Here is a 22895-nt window from a genome sequence, read left to right as displayed (position 1 = left end):
CTTTTGTTCAGTCTTCTTCTAAATCAAGCACAAAGTTCAAACAACAGTCTGACAGGCATTTGAAGTGTTTTTTATTCAAAATATCATTGAAATAAGGATAAAATTGATATATAATAAAAGTGAAGCAAATTTGGCCACAGAATATTGATAAAGCCATGTCACCATCTCATTAGATGGCCTCTTGTCTTTTTAAACGCTTCCCTTGGAAATACACACATGCTGTAGGCTTTAATTTCTGGTGAGTTGCTCTGTACCTTAGTACTTTAGGTACTTACGCCTGGTCGTACCACCTCAAAAACACTGGTGGAACATCTGCGTTTGATATAACAACATTACTCTTATCAATTGCAATTAGGAACTTTGGCTATTGTTTTCCAGTTATGGAAGTGTGCTATTTGTTGTTTGTAAGCTGCTAAGGGATAGGCCATACTACAGAAGACTATAAGACTACAGACGACTTCCTCTTTTGTTAATCTGAAGTTTTCAGCCAGTAAATTCAGTAAGTAGCAGAACCTGAAGTAGTGAAACATCGGACTTGGTCTTCCTTTCATTTAAAATAGTAACACTTAGAAGCAGGACTAAAATGGCAATACTTACAATAGACAGTTATGAACACTTATTGCATTTCTCATAAAAAGGTTACAATACACTGATCTATTAACATGGAACAGTAATGGAGTGCAAAAATAACAGAATTGCTTCAACACTTTTCATAGTAGTGCTTCATAAAAGATACAGGTAAAGCATTCCAAATGAAAGATTCAGAGCATTTTTGAATTACATGTTTGGTTATGAATTCTAGCTACATTTGCCTGCAACTGCAGTGTTACAGGTCAGCAAAACTGGAACCCCTTTTTGATTCCCAGCAAGTCCCACCTATGAATTCAATTAACGTAGGGAAATTTAACACCCACTCTATTTGGAGTATTCTGTAATTGCTGACTTTCTAAAGGTGGCAAATATATATTAACAAACTGCACCCTCACCATTTTTTCTATAATAAATAAGTTTTTTAATTTTTGCTCTGCAACTGGCTTCACTGTTAGTTGAGAAGTAGAGAGAAGGCATGGAACTGACACAGCTCTCAAAGCATGGTAAGCCTGATTTGCAGACATACATCCTGACAGGACACAGGATGTTAAACCACTAGAACTGCCTCCATTTGTCTAAATACAGTTACTTCTTACTTTTCTAACCATCTAACAACAGAATGCAGAAGACACTGATATTTCAGGCACTTTCTAAAACATGGTCCCTGCACTGAAGAGCTTTGAAGTTACATTTACCCAATAAAGGTCTGAAGACGGAAACTGAAGGACTGCAGCACTTCAGAGACACTTGGGAAACAGTTCTGACTACCCATTTCCCTCCTCTACTCTTCTAACTTCAGAGAAAAAGTAGGATTTCGCAAAAAAGAGGAAGACAAAATGTGTCTGTCTGTCAGAGGTGCTAGGAAAGCCAAGTATCAAAGAATAATAGAATATTTTCTTCCAACTGCCCTTCCTCCTGGCCCAATAAATGCAGACCTAATCATAGTGGTTCTTATATTCAAAGCATTTAAATTATACTCTGTCATAATACTGATTATTTGATCCAAATTCCTTATCATTTGTCATCATTTCTTTCCTTGTAAGATTTTTTTTTATGGAGCAGTATTCAACACTTGGATAGAGTTCTCACTCGCAGTTTCAGTCCATCTTTGTAACTTCTCTTTGTGTACTCTGCAGTTGATTCCGAGTCTTCTTATCCCATGAGAGATTTGATGTACAACACACATTCCAAATAAAAACGTTTTTAAAAACTCCAGCCAAATCGTTCCTGTACTGCCTAAAAGCAGAAATTGCCCTTACAGCAATTTCTTGTTTTAGAAAATGTTGTTTTGAAGTAAATCTTCACATACAGTGTGTATCCAAATGATACTTGTGGTCTTTGGCCAGTAAGTGTCAAACAAATACTGATGAAACTGTATCTGCTATACCTACAAATGAAACAAAATTTTTTTAAAAATAAATACTGGAAGTGGAGACTTGCCAGAAGTAAGTTCCCAGAATTCATACTCATATAATGCCCTCTCTCCTCCATGCCATGACAGTAGATGAACTGCTGGGGGCAGGTAGGGGGTGGGGAGGCAGGGAATCAGGTGCAACCCTTTTACTTCTTCCTTGCCTGACACTGTTTATAGTTGAGATTTACTCTCCTCCTTCCTCTGCTTTCATGTTCAAAACTTTAGATCCCTTCTGAGGATTCAGCATTGGTCCAATATGGGTGCTGGAAAGCAATCTAAACCTTGATATCCTCCTCCATTTTAATCATATGCATTTGCAATGTATAAACAACATGAAGCTATGCAGCTTTGAAAACTCACCAAGAGACTAGAGATAAATTCCATTACAAGACACATTTTTGAACACTCATGCACATACAAATAGAGAACAAATTAGTCTTTTATTCATGCTCAGTTCTTTTTGTATTGTTGTACTCCTTCCAGCACTAAAAGCAAAGTCTGACTACAGCCTGTGAAGGTATCAAAGGTTGACGGCTCTTACACCCTCAAAAGTGGTGTCAGAGCACCTCTAAATCAGAAGACAACAAGAGAGCCACTACTAGCCTTTGCTGCATTGTTCTTGTGTGGCACACTACAGAATATGTGAAAGATCCTGCTTTCTGAGAAAGCTGATTTTGAAAACAACACATCCATTCTTCCTGACAACCTCAACAATTGACTTACTTGCTTTAGTTATCACTACTTCTAAATTTCTCTTTCCAAATAGTTTGTTTACACAACAACAGTAAGAACAGAAGTTTCAGGAACATGGAAAAGCTATGATTGGATACATTGTCCTGATCTTTACTGAGTACAGGCAAACTGAATATTATCTATTCTTATTTGCAGATGATTCACATCATCTAACACCTTTTACAATGACTGAGAGCTACTGTGAAACATACGTGGAAAGGAAAGCCAACAGAAGACCTCCACTGTTAATCTAACAGACAAAAATTCAATGGACACACACCACTTACTATCTAGTAGTCCAATCCCAGCAATTTGGGTCAGCAATCTTTGCTGGTAAATAGGAGCTTCACCTGCCTTACCTCCCCCCTATCCACCCACTCAGAAGAAACTGGGTATTTAACACTACAAAATCTGCTCAAACACCAAGAAAAAATCTCATGCAAACAGTAAGAGGGCAGGAGATGGAACTAGCACTAAAAGTATATACCTCTATCCTACAAGAACAGCCATAAGCAAGGTACACATTTTCCAAGCACAGGCAGATCCACTTTCCACATTTGTTTGCTAAACTGAGCCCAGAGATAATTGCATCCACCAGACAGGGCAGCAGCTGTTTTACCTACACCAAGTATAGTGATGGCACTAACCTAGAACCACGATACATGACTGTATACTTTACAATGCCATTACCTCTACGTGGTAAGGTACAATAGTACTTTATTTGTTATGCCTTATATAGCTTTACCTTTGCATGGTGTTTTTTCAATCATTCAACTACATGGCTTGGTTGAACTAGCAACCACCTTATTTATTTTTCCACCTGGACTCGTCTAACCTCTTTTAAAACATAGCAATGATTTGTATTTCCTCTCTGAGGATCCCATTATATCGCTTTACTTACAGGGAGAAACATACCCCAGCATGTGGCCTTTACCCCTTTAATTATTTTTTGTCAGACTTACCACAGACATTGCCACCTATCTTAACACGAACGTAGCCATCTATTCCCCATGTAGGCCCCCAAGAGTTCTGTACAATCCAGTAAGGGATACTACCTGTAAGAGACATTTTCATAAACAAGAGACAACATGAGATTTTGGAAGCATAAAAAACTTCTAACCCTCTACAGAGTTAATTACCATTTTAATATCTTGTAGTTTCTGATGGTTTGATGATATAGTACAGTGAAACCTACTGTTGTTCACATAGAGGACAGAGCTAATATTCCAGTGTTGTCCTCTCCTAGCATAAAGACACATATAGCCACGTTCTTGACTTTACAAGGACATGAAGTCCCACAAAACTGAAGGAGCACAAAGAAGAGTTTCTCTCCTGGGATCAGGCTGCACTTCCAGAACTGATGTGACACCAAACCAAACAGTTCTCAACAGAACACCCAGTTCTGGATTTTAATCACTTGCCCCACAGGAGGCAAGTTGCAAGTAAGAGGAAAAAACACAAAACCTACTGGGTTGAAGTTCAGTTCATGGAAACGCACCTGTTCTGTCAAAACCAGTGATAAGAACAGCATGATTTGCTCTGCCACTGGAGCAGTGATATTGTATGATCCCTCCAAGATAATCCTGCCAGCTAACCGCATCTACTGTTACTGCCAAAGGGCCCCAGTTAACAAGCATCCTCATCATTTCTTCTTCTTGACCACTGTGAAAGAAGTGAGTGATAATGCCAAGTTACTAAAGTCAGCACACTAAAGCAATTTGAGAGGTGGTAATCTACTTGTTCAGTACAATTTAAAAATCAAATAATTAAACTGTTTTGTCTGAGTTCTACACACCACATAACATACATCAATAATTACATATTTCATATACTACAACACAGTAATACAAATATAGGGCACACAGACTATGGGAAAGGTGCACATCCAAAGATATGATGCTACTAAAAAGAAGCACGTTTCTGGGTCAAGTCAGTGGGCAATAGTGAGCCCTATGTACCTTTTATACATCACTCAATTAAAAACAGCTTTGGACAAACCATTAGTCTAAATTATTCTTTCCTGTTAGTTTTTCAAACATACAGAAGTATCTCTTATATCATACATAATCCTACACTAAAATATGTATCTCAAACATACCAAAACACAGGACTTTGCCACTATCAGACATTTACCATTAGCATCCTCATCCAGTTTTACTTATGTAATATACTGGAACAGGAAATCTTTACCACTGCATGATATGTGCAATAACTGAATTTGGCAAATATAGACTGGCAAAGCTATAATTGATTTTAGTTACTTATATCTGGCAGTAATTCAATTCCTAGTCAAAATTGTATTTCCTGTCTTTAAGTTCAGTATGCAGCTGTATTGTACTGATAAAAATTAGAAACAAACTTTCTTGGTACAGAAACCTAAAAAGCTACCAGTTGTCTTCACAAAATTCAGTTGACAACACTGTTTGTAAAGTCATGGGCTGGAGGAGGATGCCAGTGGGTATGTAAATGGATGAATACCGAAGTAACTGAATACTTCCTAATTTTTTCAACAAATTCTAATTACTATTGGTAGGATTTACCGTTTCTGATACTTAAGCAGTGTAATGTTCACTTAGCATATATTAAAAGTTGTAACTGACTCAATGTTCCAGTTTAAACATAGCCAGTTTAAACACAGCCAATTTAGAAGACTTCAATTCAAGACACAGACTTAAGCTTTCTCATTCGAACAGGCTTAGTGATGTCAAGGTTGAGTGGATTCACCGTGGCAAGCCTTAACTCTCAAAAATGTTATGTATTAATTCTTATCCAGTACACAGCTACAGAACTGATGCAATCAACCTCATAACCTTTGGCTGGTCAATGCGCTATTGGCTCTAGCTTACTCCACAGTTACTGAACACAGAAGGAAAAGTACAGCAAATAAAAAGAATCAATAGCAGCTACCTGAAGTCATATGCAGCAAATCCTCTTATTGAAACTCCAAAATCTGAGTGACCAAAATAATGGCACAGTCCTGTCTGAGCTTTAAAAGTGTATTCTGAATCCCTCACGAGTTTTACTTTTGTCTGCAAGAAGATAAATGAATGAGAATTTAATGCATTTAACACCATGCAGCTCAAAACACACTGAAAATGACCACAGAACTCACTCAAAATTCAGTGTGTTCTTCGTGAGATTAGAAATAAGAATGTCATGTTGAGGAATAAGGTATTTACTATCTCTAGTTTCCTTGTTTGCGGACAAAGCTTCAGAAAGGATTCAGAAGTCTTCAAATAATGAATGAAATTTAAAAGGTATCTCTGGTTTAAACTAGCCTCATGAGCAATCTCATCAATTTCAAGACACAGAGACAATGCATTCATTTAATGAATGACTATTCATTCTCTTCAAATGACATCCACACACAAAATTATCCTCTCCTTGGGACAGTTCAAGAACCACAAATATCCCAAGAACAGTTACATAAAATACTGAAATTAAGTCCAATTCTGCTATTAGCATCAAATCCTCATGCTAGTATATAATGTATTATAATGGCTGCCACAGTTCAAAGTCCAGCTACAAAGCCATTGCATCAAGCTTTTATACTTTTCTTGTCTTCTGCAGTACGGTATGTTTACAACAGTGTCTTCTCCAGTCTGTCGCAAGCAAGAAGAGAGAACTTTGCTTCAGAGGAATCCAGATGAATATCCTCTTTCTTAACTTGTTTAAATTTGCATTTCATCTAGACTGTTAGTAGCTGGGATTGTATGAATCTTCAGGAGTATGATTACAGAGTTTCTTAAAAAGGACAATCAGGTTTTTTTGTAAACTTCAAAACCCTAAAGAATTCTTTCTATATTCTTGTAACTCAAACTGTCATCCTAGACAGTACTTTTTATTTCAAAATTTTGAAACATTAAAATGTTTCTGCTTACATACATTAGTAACACACATTTTGCGTTTTTCATGAATGAAATGTGTTAGCTACAACTGAAGTAGAAACTATGTCTGCATTTTCATTGTTTTGGGTTGCAAGTGAAACAAAGGTAAACACAGTCAATTTTATTCTGAGGTTCTCTACTCTCATGCGTGATTTTACGGTGTTTGCAACAGAAACCCTAGAACTCTGAAAGCAGAAAATCTCAACATCCCTCCTTCTCCCCAGATGCTGGTGCCTAAACCAAACACTCAAATCCACATGGATAAATGGCTCCTTCTACGCTGGTACTGTATGTCTGCAGTTCCAATTGAATTCAGCGGCAACACTGTGGCTTATTTTCAACCACTGGGCGTTGATTTGTTACATTCCCAAGAACATACATGGACCACAAAATTCCAAACAAGTTTCAATTCTGCTTGAACAAACTCTCTTGATTCCAGAGTAAATAAATATGCATACATATATACACACACACATTCGTATATGCATGTATACATACATATACACACATATATAAAAAAAATATCAGACGAGCTGTACACTCCACCTTCCCCATCACTTTTTCCCCATAAAAAAGAGAATATTAATATGAAAGCTAAGGAAGGGTTTGAGATTTATGAAAAGTTTCAAACCTGGTTCAGCCAGTTCAAAGCACTAACAGTAGATCCCCCGCTGCAGCCATAATTAGTGTATGAACAGTCAATAACCTGCTGTACGCTGAGTTCTTCCAGGTTATTTCCTTTAATTGCATAGGCAGACTGTATACCACCCACAACGCTGAAAGCCCAGCAGCCTCCACACTTGTACAAAGAGAAGGGAAACAGGGGAGAAAGAAAAAGTCAGCTTTGTTTCTGAAGCCTGATATCAATAGAAAAAAAAAAAAGAGTCAAAAGGGTCTTCTAATGCTCTTCTTTTACTACATCACCCTTGAACTTTATTTTTAAGGCAATAGTAAATAAATTTAATCAGCCATTTAAAATATTGAACTGTTTTTTTTTCCCCTGTACTGCCCTCTGAAAGCTAGAAATGCATTATGGGTGTCTTATTTTAAGGATTCCTGCATTGTGGTTGTCTTATTTTAAGGATACCTTCCCGATTCATTTTTGCCCTTTAAGATAGGTCTGAGGATACTTTTTACTGTGAGAGATCAATTTTCTTAAAGCAGGATTGGGGCTCAGGATGAAATTTTTTTAACCACATTAGTCAGTAAGTTTTTGAAAAGGATGCACTTAAGGAGACAGTCTACAATTTTCTACAGTCTGAAGAATTTTATAGAAATAGATTACAGTTTAAGAAATAGTAAACTGAAATTAAACATAATAGGAAAATTCTTAGACAGTAACAGAATCTATACTGCAGTTCTACGCTCTTTAAACTGTGGCATTTAAAATAGGAAGCAGAGTTTACTCCTAGGCAAGGTCCAGGTTACACTGTGTGAAGTACAGTAAGGAAAGACATCGGGGATTTAACAGCTTGTTTCTTATCAGTGGCCATAACCACTTCGGGATAAATTGTAATTATGTGGGGTCTAGTTATTTTCCTATCGTGAATGCATGCCCTGGGGTGTTCAATGGTAAAGATATGGGTGTTGACCAGCCAAGGGCATTCAATCATGAGAGAAAACAACAGCAAAGGATCTATACCCATGCAGGTGAAACTGAGGGATGAGGACAGGTAATGAACTTACCTTAGTCTCTTCAGAAAAATACAAAATACACATGTGCAAAATATTTGCAGATTTAGTTAACTAGATCAAAAAATGTATTACACACAGTTTATAACTGCACAATTTCTAAATGCACAACGTTTACATCTCATGCTTTTAAGTCTAATCCCCCTTTGCATAAAATGCTACATTACTTTGTGTATGTTCAACTGGCCATACTTGTGCAAGCACTCTAAGGAGTCTTGAGGCAGTGGCGGTCCCTTCCAAAACCTTCACTGGGCTCTGCAACGTACCTGCTGGAACTGTCTCTGAGCACTGCTTGAGACACAGGAAAGGAAAACACCAGGACTTACTGTTTGCTGATTTCTCACTTCTGCAATGACTTTCTTGTCCCTCCAGTCAAACTTCTTCGGCAAAGGTTTTTCCTCTCCCTTTGGCACTTTTATGTATCTGGGAAGTTTGTGAGGTATGCTTCTTAAATAAATAGCTAAACACAGAATACAAACATCTATAAATCTACTAAAAAACCCCCACAAACAACTGTTTTACTAGAAGCCCTAGAGGTAAGTTTGATCTGTAGTTACAATCATGATATTACATCTCATTCTCAGATCCATAGAAAATTAATGTATTTTAAAATAATCATTATACTCCAGAATGAATGTAAATATTCCTACAGTTCTAGAAAGAACAGAAATATTCCATGTAGGGAATGTGGGTACAAAGTGTGAAGATTTACTGAAGCTGATCAATAACCATTCCATAAAACAAGTTTTGTTTGAAAATTTTCACAACATTTTACTTACTGGAAAAATATTACTTTATTTTAGTCAGGTAAAAGGGGAAAAATAAGAGGAGAACAATGTAAGGATTCTGAAACACATGCAAATTGCTCATTTTTCCTTAAAAAAAGCTGCTTAATTTTTTTAAATTAAAAAAAGTGTGAAAACCCCTGATGAATAGAACATAAAACAGCAAACTGGAACAGCAAGAAGGGAAGATTAGGTTACGTATCAGACAAATTTTCTTAGTAAAAAAAATTAAGCGTGTCATATTGCTAAGGAAGGAAGGAGGGAAGGAGGGAGCAGTCTGTATACTAAATCGTATTAAGGCTCTGGGCAATTCAACCTCGCAAGACTAGAGAAACATGAAGAGCAGTGTTTTATCCTTCAGAAGTACTTACAGCTTGGTACCAGACATTGTAAACTAGCTGACTATAAGCACTGAAAGAATCTGTAAATGTGAAAGACACAAGGTTCTGGGAAAGAATAAGAAAAAGAACAGAAAAGGCATTAGCAGTAGCCAGAAAATGTACCTTTGAACTCTTCAGGAAACAGGTGAGAAAACTGATTTATTCCATAGAAAGCAGTCGCATTATCTTTTGATGATGAATTCAGTAATATAATTCTTTTAGCACTTTCCTGAAGGAAAAAAATAAATATTGTGGACGTTATTAAGTTAGGGGTGGTGCCAAAACCATAAGAGCAGAAGAAGAAAAGGTTAGGAACAGTAAACATGAACTTAGATAACAAGACAGCTGTTCACCTCAGATTCATTGTGGATTCCCAGAAAACCAACGTGAAAGCCATTAGACTAATTTCAACTCCAAGGAAGATACCAAAAAAGCATTTGTTAAGTGCATAGAGGGTAAAAAATTGATATGAGACAGACAAAACAGGCAAGCTGAGAACAAGTTGTGTTAAACTCATCCGATGCCCTTCTTTGACAGCACAACAAACCTTGTGGTTCAGAGATATGTAAAAATGTCTTCAGATAAGAGTTAACCCTGTCCTGCTTTATGTCCTTGTAAAACAAAAGAACGGTATAATGGCCTAAAGACGTTAAAACCCCTAAACTTTAAATTATCAGGAATCCTAGACCTCTGAAAAACATGGTTTTGACCTAGGAAAGCAAGACAATCTGACACCCCCGGCCCCAACTTCTTCTGGTGACGAAGTTGAACATGAAATACAAAAAACGTAACGCCACCTTCTGTGTTTTCTATGAAGACTTCACGGCACCCCTCGGCAGAAGAGGTCTGCTGGCGCATGCTGGGCAGCATTACCCGCGGTCCCACCGCCACAGGCAGCCACCAACGCCCCTCGGGGCCGGCATCAGGCCGGGCTGGCACCGCACTCCCGCCGCGGCCCCTCAGCCCCGGTATCCGCCCGGCCCCCTCAGGCACCCTCGCCCGGCACGATGGGGAAAAGGGGGGCACTACGACAGGCAGGGGGCCGCCGCCCTGCCCGACTTCTCCCGGTCTCCCCATTTCCCTGGGAAACGGCTCTGACAGTACCCCTGTGCAGCCGGAGACGTGAGGTGCGGGACCGGTGAAACCCGCTTCCCGCCGCGCCGGGCGGCCACCACGGGGCACACGGCCGCCGCCGCCGTCTCCTCGGTCCGCGGCTGACACCTGGCGACAGAAACGGGGATGGGGAAAAAACCCCAGCGGCACCCCAAAACCCAGCAATTTGAGGGGAAGTCAAGCAGGCAAGGCCGAGGAACACGAAAGAGCAAAGGACGCCGGAGCGGGTTTCTGTACTCCGGGCTGAAAAGCTCTGCCGTTGCACCTTCCTCCACCTCTCACCCCCCAGTCACCCGGTTAGTAGCGGCACCTCGCCACCCCTCCTCCTCCGGCGGAGCCCGCAGCCAGCGCGGCGGCAGCAGGCCCGCTGTGCAGCGCGGATCGCCAGGGTAAGTGCGGGCAGGGACACCTACCCGGAGGGCCGCCGCCGCTTCTTTCTCCCGGCCGCCTCCGTCCCACGGAGGGCGGCCCTGACCGCCGCCGCCGCCACCCTCCTCCCCAAGCCGGGTGCCTGCAGGCGCCAGGAGGGCGGCGCTGCCCGCCCGCAGCAGGCAGCAGAGAAGCGCCAGCACCCTCATGGACCGGCCAGGGCGAGCGGTAGGTCGCGCCATGCCGCACCGGGCAGCGGGGCCCCGCTCCCTGCCGGGTCCCCGGCCGCCGCCCCTCCCCTGGCCGCCATGTCATAGCGGGGTGGAGCCTGCGGGACGCGCCCCTACCCCGCGGAGCTTGCGGGTCGGGCTCTTTTCGTGAGGGGCAGGGGGCTTAACCCTCCTTTCTTTCCAGCCTCTGCCCGGAGACAGCCCCCCGCTTCCCCCCACAGCGGGCCTGCGGGCAAGCCGGCGCCGGGGGGCCGACACCCCGCTGGGCTGCCCCCGCCGGGCGAGGCGAGGCGAGGCGGGGCGGGGCATGAAATGGTGGCCGCCCGGCAGCAGTGCCTGCCGCGCCGCCCCTCCGGGGCCGGGCGCGCTCCCGCCGGCGGGTGATCTCGGGTCTGCCGCTGCCTCCGGATGTCCTGGGGCCGTTTTTGCTGTGTTTTGGGGTGCCCAGCAGCGCCTGGAAAAAGCCCACCTTTCAGGCGGTGTTTTTCGGTGTGGGAGATGCGCCGCGGGGCGCGCAGGGCTGTAAACGAGGGGAGAAGAGGTGCTGAGCGCTCGGTTAACTACGAGGTTAAAAGTTAATGCCAGGCCTTCGCTGAGAGGAAAGTTAGTTGGCAACTGCAAACTGGGCTGCGATTAGAAAAGGGAAGGCATGGCTGCTTCCTCGGGGCAGCAGAAATAACAGCTTATGGGGTTTAGCATGGGAAGGCATTGGTGGGGAGAGAAGAGCTATTGCGAGCTGCACAGCCAGTGTCCACAGCCTCTGGTGTCCAGTGCGGTTAAGTTATGCTGGAAGAAGATACTTGAAAGAAACCTCTGTGTGCTTATCCTAGCTCATTGTTTCCTTTGAGACTAGTCATGTGCTGATAATCGAGCAAGCAGGTTAGTGTTTGGCATCTAAAACTTCCCGTTATGCAGGTATGAGTTAACAGTCCTTTTTGTTAATATCCATAGTCAGGTGTTTTTACACGCTCAGTGTTTGTAAGTAGAATATTTGTATGTATAAACCTACTGTATGTTTCAGTTGTCTCTGTTGCTTGCCCTCTCACCAGCTTGTTACCACAATGTGAAAGCACCAGGTGTCCCGTCCTATGGCACCAGTAGCAAACCTTGCCGTGCTCTGTTTGGGAAGCATGAGGCTTTCCTCACGCTGAAATTTTAAGTTACAGGGTGCAAAGTTTTGCTACCATCACTGTGTTCTGTAATAGCAAACTTTGTGTCCGCTTCCTAAAGGGGTGAGGTGCAAAATAGTGCCAGTGCATGTTTTTTTTGTGGCATGCAGCATTTTATCTGCTAATAGGAGCTTGAAAGAGAAATTATACTGTATGAAATGCAAGAGATTCATGTATTTTTAATTTCTAGATCAGTAGGTGTATACAGAGCTGGCAAGTAAAAGACAAAGGATTAAACCAACAGCTGAGCTGGGTGGAGGGTGGGTCAGGGTGGCCCCACTGGTGGGCTGTGGCTCGGTGGTGTGCTGTGTCTCTCTCTCTTCTGTCACCTTGGTTCAACTGCCTGGGCTTGCTGACTTCTGAGAAGTAGTGTTTCTCTCTAGGATGGTAACTCCTGTTTGAGGGGGGTTCAGGTAGCTTCAGCAATTTGAGTGCTTGACTGATGCCTGGCATCTCCCCACTGGTGACTGGGGAAGGATTTAAACGATTTTAATCAGCAGTACTACAGAGTCCTCTGCATTACCTAAGCATTTAACCCCCTCTTCCCCCTCCACATAAAATGGCCTTTTGCTCTTTTCTGTGACTAGAACGGCAAAAGTATTTTGGTGGGGGCTGTCCTTATGCTGCATTTGCTAGTTTTTTAAAATGAGCAATTAGACAGCAATTGTAAAAAAAAACACTCACTTTTTAGAGTGAGACTAGAGTACCAGAGTTGTCATCTGTCGGGAAGGGAGAACAAACCCCAGTACTTTAGTCATGAGATGACAACAGTTCCCTCCAGTCCACCCCACTGATACAGGAACACTTGTGTTTATTTGCTGAACGCTTACCATGCAGGTAGCTTTTCTTAATGATGGAAAGAAAAATTCATTATTCTGCCGTATAGCCTGGTGTTCTACATATTTCTGTAGTGAAAAGAGAATTTAACATACTGTTGTTACTGAGAAGTTGAAGCAGTTTAAAGGCATATGGTGGTGGGTAGATTAACGATAATCATGGCAGTTCAGGAACCTCCTGACAGTATAAATAAAAGTTTATGATCTGATCCCACCAAATAGCTCATGTCCAGGGTTGAACAAACACGTGCGGACCATGATCCAGCTCTGCCTTTGCCTTCCCCCTCCTGTGAGATGGCCGTTGGGGGGGGGATCAGCTGAACTGTCCCAAGTTTTGGTACAGGAGGGCTATTTATGGCTTATAGCCAGAGTATGAAAGAGCTTGTTAACAGGGCAGATTGTATTGTTTATTCTGACATTTGTTTATGTTTATGTTTCATCATTATAAACCCAGGATTGGCATGAGATGCTATTATAACTTATTACAAACTCATATTGACATAATGAGGTCTGGGATCAGCATAGGGACTGGATAGGATGAAGACAGTAACATGAGAAGTGATCCTTTTTAAGGATGGTCTGAACCTCAGCAGCCAAATTCTGAGGCAAAATCCATCAAACTGTGACTCTGAGCACTGAGACCCTTGGGAAAAGTGCAGGGCAGTGGCTGGCAGGAGTGTCAAAGGAAACCTTGATATGGGAACCATAGCCTTGGATGTACTGATCCTGTGAGTAACAGAAGCCTTAATGCAATAGTCATGTGATTTTATTCTGTACAGTGTAGTATATGGAACAGAAAAGGAGTGACTTTGCCAGTCAGTATAAGCAGCAGACAGATGCTGAAATTAGCTTTAACGCAAAGTAAGTTTTGAAACAAAGCATTTCAGATTTTCCATCAGCCAAACATCATCAACTTTCACTAGATTGGCCTGCTAGCTTTGAAATCTATTGCTTGGAAATTATGATTATCTCAAACTGAATAAATTTTCTTAGTTTTAATATATAATCATTAAATTCTAAACCAGTCAACTTAGCTTTACTAGAACAAAGAGAGAAACTTTCAGTTGTTTTTTGGTTATGTCTGTGGACTATGTCTTGTTCATAACAGGAGAAGCTGTTGTCTTGCTTGGAGAAGTTACTTTATTTTGTATGTAGACTTCAAGAGTTAGTTTTCCTGTGAAACACATGAGGGCAGCAAAGGACTTTTGGAAAGGTGGTTGTAAACCATGCAGTTTTTATTTTAATTAAAATAAATAAATAAACAAACCCCAAACAAAGAAACAAAATCCCCTCCTATTTTGGGAAAATAGATATATCCCAGACTGATTTGCATTAAAAATTCTGTACAGCATAGCAAGAGGAAAAAGTGTGTTTCTCCTGGATTTGCCCTCTCTGTATACTAAGTAGATGGGTCAATTTATCTTGTTCAAGAGGAGAGAGTGTTAGAAGAATCAGTGTCTCCTCTGATGGCTGGCTCAGAGGGAATAGAAGTGTAACAAACAGCAAAAGGTAGGCGACTGACAGCCAAAGTGTTTCAGAATGCTTTATTTTTCCACTAAACTACCATGCTATTAAAGCATTTTGTACTTGTGCTTAGATGAACGAAACCCCACCAAAGTACATAGAGAGTTCTGTCTATAGGCACACAGTTCCTGCTCTGTTTTGAATTACTCCAGTGTAAGTCTAGCTTTGCTTCATTAAGATAAAAGAAAATACACTTGTAAAAATAGTATCAGAATCAGGCCTATAAAAAGGAATAGGGTATAAAGTAGTCTTTGTTTTTGTGGTTTTTTTTTTGTTTTGTTTCGGTTTTTTTCCCCAAAGGTTTTATTGATACCAATTCTTATTGCTTCATTGACACAGGTAAGCCATATATTAGTTACACAGTTCACCCCAGACAGGTGATTAAAATATTTTTATGCAAGTGTATGCTTTGTTTATGTTGCAAGATTATTTTCAGAAACTCTGATTTAGAATACTATAATTGTAAATGCTTATGTTTAAATATATTTTAATGGCATTTTACATATCTCTTTATTGTTCTGGCTATTCATTAGAAGTATTTCATGAGCCCAAACAATGCATACTAAAGGATGAAGCAATAATGAATATACATTTAGGAACCTGTAAACTCATTGTAAGATGTTTTCTTGAAATGAAGATACTCCTTTATTAAGAGAGTTTATTTCTCATCAGGTGCAAAACACCCATTTCTAAGATTACTTGTAACTTATAACAGTGTAATTAGTGGGTGGATTTTCATAGTATTACAGGGTCAGAGTGAGAGAGCATGTTAATATTTAGTAGACTGGTGCTTCCCCCCCCCCCCCCCAATGACTTTTGCATAGCTGTTTGAAATAGTTAATTGAGTCTCGTTAGACAGCCTAGCTTCAGTGCCCTTTGGCCTCTATGTTTATAATTATCATAGCAAACAAGGGCAAAATACAATAAATTACTTCTGAGTTGAAGACAGGTCTTCCAAGGATGGGTGCTGCTGCTGCTAAGGGCAGTAGTGAGATGTGTTAATGGACCTGTGGGGAGGAGGGATGCCTTTCACTTTAATAGGTATTTACACAGGAGCAGTTGGGACTTTTGCCTTTTGCATGCATATAAGATGTTTAACAAATGGAAAATAAATCCCTTTGTATTGTGCAGTTCTCAGCCTCAGAGAGAAATAATCTAAATCTAGCAGCAGATGGAGCCGAGCGCCTTTTCTTAGAAAGACTTGTTGGGAAAAATTATTTCAGGGTAAGTCTAAGGATTTGTTTAAGACCTTGCAGAGGTGGTGTTTGCTGATATAGTTGCACTGGTAATAATTATTAAATGTAAGCAAAGAAAGTGAGAATTGCAATCTTGGGATGAAATCTGGTCCTGTTTAAGCCAATGCGAGGGTAAATAAGCAACGTTGCTGTAGCTAACATTCAGAAGTCATCTTTTCTGAGCCCCAAGGTAGACTTTGAAGTTTGTGAGAAGCAGAGAAAATTACACATGGTAATAGTTGGGTTTGCAGGAATAACCAAGCTGTGCAAGGAGTTGCCTTAGCTAGATCATGATAAATATCTCAGTTGACCATGAAGTCTCTCCTGGCAGAGCTATCTTCCTTTGCAAATAATGAAATAACTGTAGGACCTGCTTCTCAAGCCTGATTCTTCTGTATCTCAGCTGAATATCCTAAACACCAGTAAGTGTCTAGCTCTTTTTAAAACTTTCTTCTTCAGTCTTGTCAGTAGGGGGTGAATTATGAGTGAAGAAGCCTGGCAGCGAAGCTAATAAATCAAGTGCTAAATCAAAATTTGAAAATGCAGAAAGATGTGGTTAGGAGCAACGCCTGTTCTGAGCGAGACTGAAGAAAGACGTCTTGACAGTTTTAGGGAGCTGAGAATTGGCTTTTGAGACGGTGACTGTGCCATTTCTGATTTTCTCTGTCCTCATCGCCAGTCCCACTTGCCAGTATGTATAATAGCTCGACATTAAGTATTCTCAGCTGAGAAAACTTCTCAGATCCAGGGCATTCAAATCTTATTTTCCTGTTGGCTTTTTTTTCTTTTTAATATTTAATTATCCTCAGAAAGTGGGGTAAGTGGTCAGCTTTTCAGGAAGGAATTAAGGCAATATTGGGTGCAGCCTGGTTTAAGGGCACAAGCATTGATAAACATTTATTCACTTCAATTGTTCTTATTTCTTTGATCAAACTGTTTGATTATGGGAGGTGGACAAAGCACTCATAAGTAGAAGTAATGCTGTTTTGCAGAATCTACTTTGCAAATTTCTGTAAATCCTCCAGTTAATTTGTTTATGCATCCTTCATGAATTCATCAGTGAGTTTGTTGGTAGAGGAATCTAGGATGAGGGTAGGAGGACTTGCAAAATTCAAATAAAAGGAGAAACAAAGAAAAAAAGAAAAAAGCACTATTCAGGAATCCAGGTATTTCTATCCTACATAGAGTTTTGCACTTATTTTTTGGAGGATCTGGTTACTGCCTTTCTCCACAGTGGTGATTATAACTCAAAAATGTTGTTGAATCATCCCAACCTTATATTGTTTCTGTTCCATATATGATGCCTTCCACTTTTGTTTTACTGTGCAACTTAAAAGGACTGATTTTTCAATCACATTGGTGTGAATCATTTGTGACTGTTACTGCTATGATTATAATACTATTGAAATTATACCTTGCCCCTATAGTGCTTTATATCCATAGATTTCCGGTGTTCTTTGTGGGAAGGTCAGCAATGTAAAACCAATGTCAAATTTGCACCTCAAGCATGAGGTCTGTGTCCATGACTAACCTGTGCACAGAAATAGGGGGTCTGTTTTGCATCAGTGGCTGGCCTCAGCCTTGCTCAGATTTTGTTGTTTATGTGCCACATGCTGTTATGGTCTGGCGTAAAGTAAAATCCTTGCAAGAAGACATAACTATTTTTATTGTGTAAAGTTTTGGTGGAAGGTTAACTTTTTTTTTGTTGCTTCAGACTTTGTTCTAACAGCAGGCTTTTATGCAAGAGGAGTGACTGTCCTGTCTTCCCTTCTGCTGCGTGTGCAAAATTCACCCCCACATTGTCACTGTATCCATACATGCTGCTAAAGGTGCTGAGCTTTTCTGAAGACTTGCAGCTCTTAAAAGCTAGGAGGGTCGGATCCAGCTGCCTGTTGGGAATGGGAGGATTAGTATGCAGGAAAACAGATTTAGGGAAAAAGTGAGGAATAGGACTGTGCCCTTGGTTTCCTCTTGTGTTACCATGGGGAGCCATGGTTGTCATCTTTTTCAGTCACATCTACAACTAGTATACCAATGCTGTGTCATTGACCTGGTATTTTAGTCCTCTGATCCTGAGTGGTGGTGCCTAGGAAATTTCCATCTTTGTCTCATATTCCAATTTGTCTATGTATGCAGTGTCTAACTAGAAGACCAACACCTGAGCTATTACATTTTTGATCCATTTTACTTCTGTCCATTTTAACCTTTACTGTGTATTTTAGTATCTGTTTGCTTGTTGGATTTTTCTTGATTATGAAGCCTTCTACAGGCTTTGGTTAGGATGTGCATTTGCATATATGAATATTTTCAGATCAGACAGTAAATATTAATCAATATTGAAGACTTTACAAATATTTTAAGTTAAAATAGAATGCACTTAAAGTATGGAGCTGCTAATGAAGAAGATACCCACTGGATGTTTACAAACGATATGTTGGAAAAGGTTTCCTTGCTGAAGGGCAAGGAAACTAACTGGATGACAGTTGAGGACCCTTGGCTTTTATTTCTGTGACTCAATGATTGTTTTTCCACTGGAATCCCTTCCTTATTCTGGGCTATTTGCTGTTCAGTTGTAAGAACTGATATTGCTATTTAGAAAGAAAAAAGTACAGTAGGAATGTGTCATACACAATTATTACGCTGATTGAAAATCTGGAGCCAAGGAAAAAGCAAAAATGCATTAGGGCTCATATAGGTTTTCTGTTACTGAAATTAATGTAATCGTTTTATGAATCAGAATTTGAGCATATTTGGAAATTAAGGGGTTATAGGAAAATAGATTATGCATATGTAAATTAAGTGTCAGTCAAGCAAATCAATGCTGGGCTTATAGTTCTTTATACTTTATGTGATTTTTGGACTTAGAATTTTATTTTAACCTAATTTCAAATAAATGTTGACTGTTCGATTAAGCTGATGCTTTTTTTAAGACTGTAAACAAAAGTATAGTTCCACTATTATTCTGTGGTCCTAGTGGTGGTTTTAGATGGTGTAAACCAGGAGGAGCTCTGTTTAAGTGAGTGTGGAATTATACTGATGCAAAATTAATGCCATAGTGAGCACAGCTGAGCCTTGTATATTTACCGTAGTTATGGACCTTGAACTTGCATCTACAGCTTGTCAGGGGGAGGGGAGAAATCCTGTTAACAGCTTCTATTTTTCTTCTTACAAACCAATACTGTCAGCCTCCTATGTAAGACCATACATGGCAGCCCAAGTAGAGTTGCCCAGAGGATTAAATTACACTGTTTTGAAAAATTTAGATGATGTCAGGAACTGTTGCACAAAGAAATAAAGTTCCATTAATTACTCAAATATTTATTGTATTGGGAGTATTTTAAAACATAATGACAGCTTACTTCACCCTTTTTCTGTTGGCAAAACTTAATCCTAGTTTCAAAAGGAAACTACCAAGTCTTTAGGTCTTAAGGTTTGTCTCGTTTTGGTTCATGAGGATTCTGCACTGGTCTTCTAATTTTCCCAGGAAGTAGAAACTTTATAGGTCATGTTTTTATAAAGCAGTTTTTTAATGATGCAGTTAGCATTCTGTGTTTGGAGAACTGGAGAGGCAATTTCTTTTGAAAATCCCAATTATGGCAAGTGTTACATGTTACCTTCTAAAGAGGAAAACTTGTATCTCAGTTTTTCCTTGGGAGGTTGAGAGTTTATTCAATTTGAAGCCCTTCATCCTAGAGATTATTCAAAAGGTCATCCTTTAAAAAGGAGTCAAGAAGTATATTCTGCTTTTACAAAAAAATTTTATATTTCAGTTTTTCTCATTTTTTTTTAATGCATTTTAATTACCAGGCTAGCCATGTATACAGCATCTATAGTGCATTACCATAGCTGAGTATCCAAAGAGTATAAAAACACAATATGGTAGAATTTGAGGGAAAGTAGTCCTTACTTAATATTAGATGTAAAAGCATTAACATCTAATTTAACATCTACGTTTAAGTTTCAGTTAAAATGAACAACATTACTGTACTGTTTTTTTAAACAACTTTTGTTAAATAGATTGAAGTAATTCTTAAGGGAACATACTGTCTGAAATAAGTATGTAGAAGATGTTCAAGCTAGAACTGTGTGAAAGCTACATTGTAGCTTTTTATACTTTGAGCCTGTCAGCTTCATCTAGATGTCTGTGTTAAGTTACCAGTGTGTCAGGGGGTTGTAATATCACTGGTGAAATGCACTGCCGTAACTATGGGTTTTTGTCTTTGTGTGGTCATTTCTGGGGAATATAGGTGTCATATTGATGAACAGATGTGAATGTGTGGCTGAGATCGGTACGCACTCTGGCTTCGCTAAGAGAAACAACTAGTTCTAGTTGTTTGTGGTGTGCTGCCGTTTGCTCTGGAGTAGAGCGCTGCTCTTTATTGACAGGTTACTAGGTACAGATACATAGCATTTTTATTTTGAGGTTGAGATGCTTATCCTTCCTTTTAACTTGAACAGAATTTCTCTTTGGGGTGGTTAAAAAGTTGTAGTAACCTTGCTACCAGGCTAGAGCCAACACCAGACATGCTTCTTCATTAGGTTGACCGTGAACATACAACAACAATTTTAATATTTTCTGTGCTCAAAACACAGACAGTTTGTCTCATTGAGTTATTCACGCTTAAGTATTTTGAGATGACTGAAAACGTAGTGAAATTAAGTGATGTATAGTTTGAGCTGAGGACAATTGCGGATGTGTTTGGAGTATGTTTCTTAAGCCAATGTACTTCATTTTGATGATAAGAAGAGAGGATTTTTTCAGTTACCACCACCATTTATTCCCAGCCAAAATGAATGCAAAGAGAGTATAAAGTGCTACTGAGTTAGATTTCACATTTGTAGACTGCAGAAGGAAATGAGCACTAATGAGTGCTTAGGAGTTTGTTATTGTGTACCTTTGTGATCCAGTATTGGGAAGAATATGCATTACCTGCAATGTGGTCCATATTTAAAGTGCAGACTGGCTGGCCCTAGCGATTAAATAGCTGAGATGTTATTTGCCTTAAAAATTTATTGTAATTTGGAGCCAATGTTATGGTGAAATGTGTGCAATTAAAATGGGAAGCTAACTGCTGTGGCAAGAGGTGCTTACCTAAGCCCAGCTTCAAGAGCTTTCAGGAACTCATTTTCCACAGCAGGCCTGCCAGATTACACTCTGCCCTTGCTCATTGTACAGGCAGTCTGCTTTAAACAGTGCTGAGTAGGGTTCAGGGCTGAGCTTGAATTACCAGAGGACTTTCTCTTTCTTTTTATAAAGAGGGGTATATTAGGCTGGAGCCTGCCACCACAGTGCCCTAGCTATAACCTGTGAACTCCTCTTTGCCATGTGGTAGGTGGGCTATGAAGCAGAAATAGTATGCTTATGAGCAAAGCAAAGGGTGGAAGTGCACTCTTCTTTAAGGCTGGTCTTATAGCTGTGGGAGAATTTCATTCAGACATCCTTGGTTTTGAATCTGTATAGACTTGGGTTAATTTTGCTCTTTTGTTTGAACATTATTAAAGGGATTTTAATAATTCTCATTCTTCTGTTCTGAGTGTGATTCTGCATAGTCAAAAGTATCCTCTGGGTCATGCAGCAAGTGGGGAGCAACAGAGGTAGCCAGCTGGGCAGGGGCAGGGAGGCAGTGCGGGGAAGCACATCCAGGGAAATGGCCACAAAGCCATGATTTCCAGGTAGGCCTGGCCTGGCTATTTCTCCAGTGCATTGCAGGCAAGGAAGTGAACCCTTTAGGGTAGGGCAAATTTATCCCTTTATATGCATTAAAAAATACTTTCTTGATGGAGCCAAATACATTGAAGGGAGAGAGATTTCTGCCTGCCCAGACAGGATATGGCCCCTTCAACAGTCCCAGTTATATCCCACAGCAGCCAGGGTTGACTGCAGACTTGGCAGCCACCTGTGTCCCTGGTGAGCAGCTGGTGCAGCCATCTCATGCTCAAGAGATATCAGGTGACATGCAGACAAAAATGGAGACATTCATTGTTTTATTTGGATGTTGGGACAAATGGCTGATACTTTGTCATTTTCCTAACATTTTTCTTTTTATCAGTGTTGACCCTTTTAAAGACTGCAAAGTTAAGTCTTAAGCGTAATGCCATCTCACTTGAAAGCCAAGTATACAGTGCATTATGTTTTCCTTCCCTAATTAGAAGAATATCCCATCAATCTGTAGTGCTTTGATCACCTTTTTTTCTAACCATCTTGGAAAGGGAAGATTTTTTTTGATTTGCAACAGAGGTTGGAAAAATAAATACGAAGACAAAGACCAGCATCTGGTCTGTCTGCTGTAAATCCAAGCATAGCTCTTTCCTAAAGTGTGGGTATAGTGCCTCACTAGAATAGCAAGAACTACTGCATCATGAAAACTTGATAAGTCATTGATAAGTTGCACACCCCTCTGGCTTGCCTGGTTAGCCTTCCTTAAATTCATTAAAAAACTCAAGTGGGTTTTAGCTTTTTTCTGGATTAATCCTGCAGTTATTGAATTACCACCTCTGGGGACTAGGAAGAGAGTCTAACAAGATGATAAAAATCTAAAAAGGTCTCCATTGCTTGCCAAGTGAAATATCCCTACAAATGCTTTTGGTTCATTGAAGCATAAAACTACAGATTGTTGTAGTAGTTTTCAGTAATTGTAAAGAAGAAAGATAAAGTGGTTTGAATACAAGCTTAGCACTTGAATACTGATTAGTCATGAGAGATGACTCAAATTTTGACTTCACAACTTAGTCCTTGCCAGTTCAATTTGATTCTTGTAACCATTCTGAAGACTGAAAATGTCAGGGCAGCAGCTGTATCACTAACCAAAACGTGGTACTAAATTGGATGCTCAGTGGACTTCACTGAGCAGTCTTATGTTGTATGTTTGTAGGAACAAAATCTTGAAGATAGCAGTCCTGCTAAGTTGGGAAATAAATAGTTGAAAGGGATGGTTAAT

General features: G+C 40.1%; 1 protein-coding gene and 1 long non-coding RNA gene across 5 annotated transcripts in view; one reads left to right on the top strand and one right to left on the bottom strand.

Annotated features, from left to right (window-relative positions):
* Nucleotides 1–54: 54 nt before the first annotated feature.
* CTSO (cathepsin O) lies at nucleotides 55–11389 on the bottom strand. 3 transcript variants are annotated; one of them, XR_005933193.1, is made up of 9 exons: nucleotides 11008–11380; nucleotides 9605–9710; nucleotides 8643–8776; nucleotides 7256–7423; nucleotides 5645–5766; nucleotides 4236–4399; nucleotides 3700–3792; nucleotides 1080–1978; nucleotides 55–994 (listed from the first exon to the last, which is right to left on the bottom strand). XR_005933193.1 is itself a non-coding variant. In XM_030017179.2 (8 exons), exons 1-8 carry the CDS (start codon nucleotides 11203–11205, stop codon nucleotides 1944–1946), a joined length of 1020 nt encoding a protein of 339 aa, XP_029873039.1. In that variant the 5' UTR covers nucleotides 11206–11380; the 3' UTR covers nucleotides 55–1943. The 3 variants fall into 3 exon arrangements, 2 of the variants coding, with proteins under 2 accessions (XP_029873039.1, XP_040982038.1); XM_030017179.2 differs by having other exon boundaries at nucleotides 55–1978; XM_041126104.1 differs by lacking the exon at nucleotides 3700–3792 and having other exon boundaries at nucleotides 55–1978; nucleotides 11008–11389.
* A 35-nt stretch (nucleotides 11390–11424) lies between these two features.
* Nucleotides 11425–22895, top strand: part of LOC115342632 — a 179233-nt gene continuing 167762 nt past the window's right edge. For both annotated transcript variants that reach the window (XR_003923842.2, XR_005933194.1), the window contains exon 1: nucleotides 11425–12072. This is a non-coding gene — a long non-coding RNA (uncharacterized LOC115342632). The remainder of the gene's footprint in view (nucleotides 12073–22895) is intronic.

Source organism: Aquila chrysaetos, chromosome 1 (genome assembly GCF_900496995.4).
Source record: "Aquila chrysaetos chrysaetos chromosome 1, bAquChr1.4, whole genome shotgun sequence".
In the NCBI taxonomy this organism is placed as follows: domain Eukaryota; kingdom Metazoa; phylum Chordata; class Aves; order Accipitriformes; family Accipitridae; genus Aquila; species Aquila chrysaetos.
The sequence above is the reverse complement of the archived record's forward strand: the minus strand, read 5'-3'. Positions and strand labels throughout refer to the sequence as shown.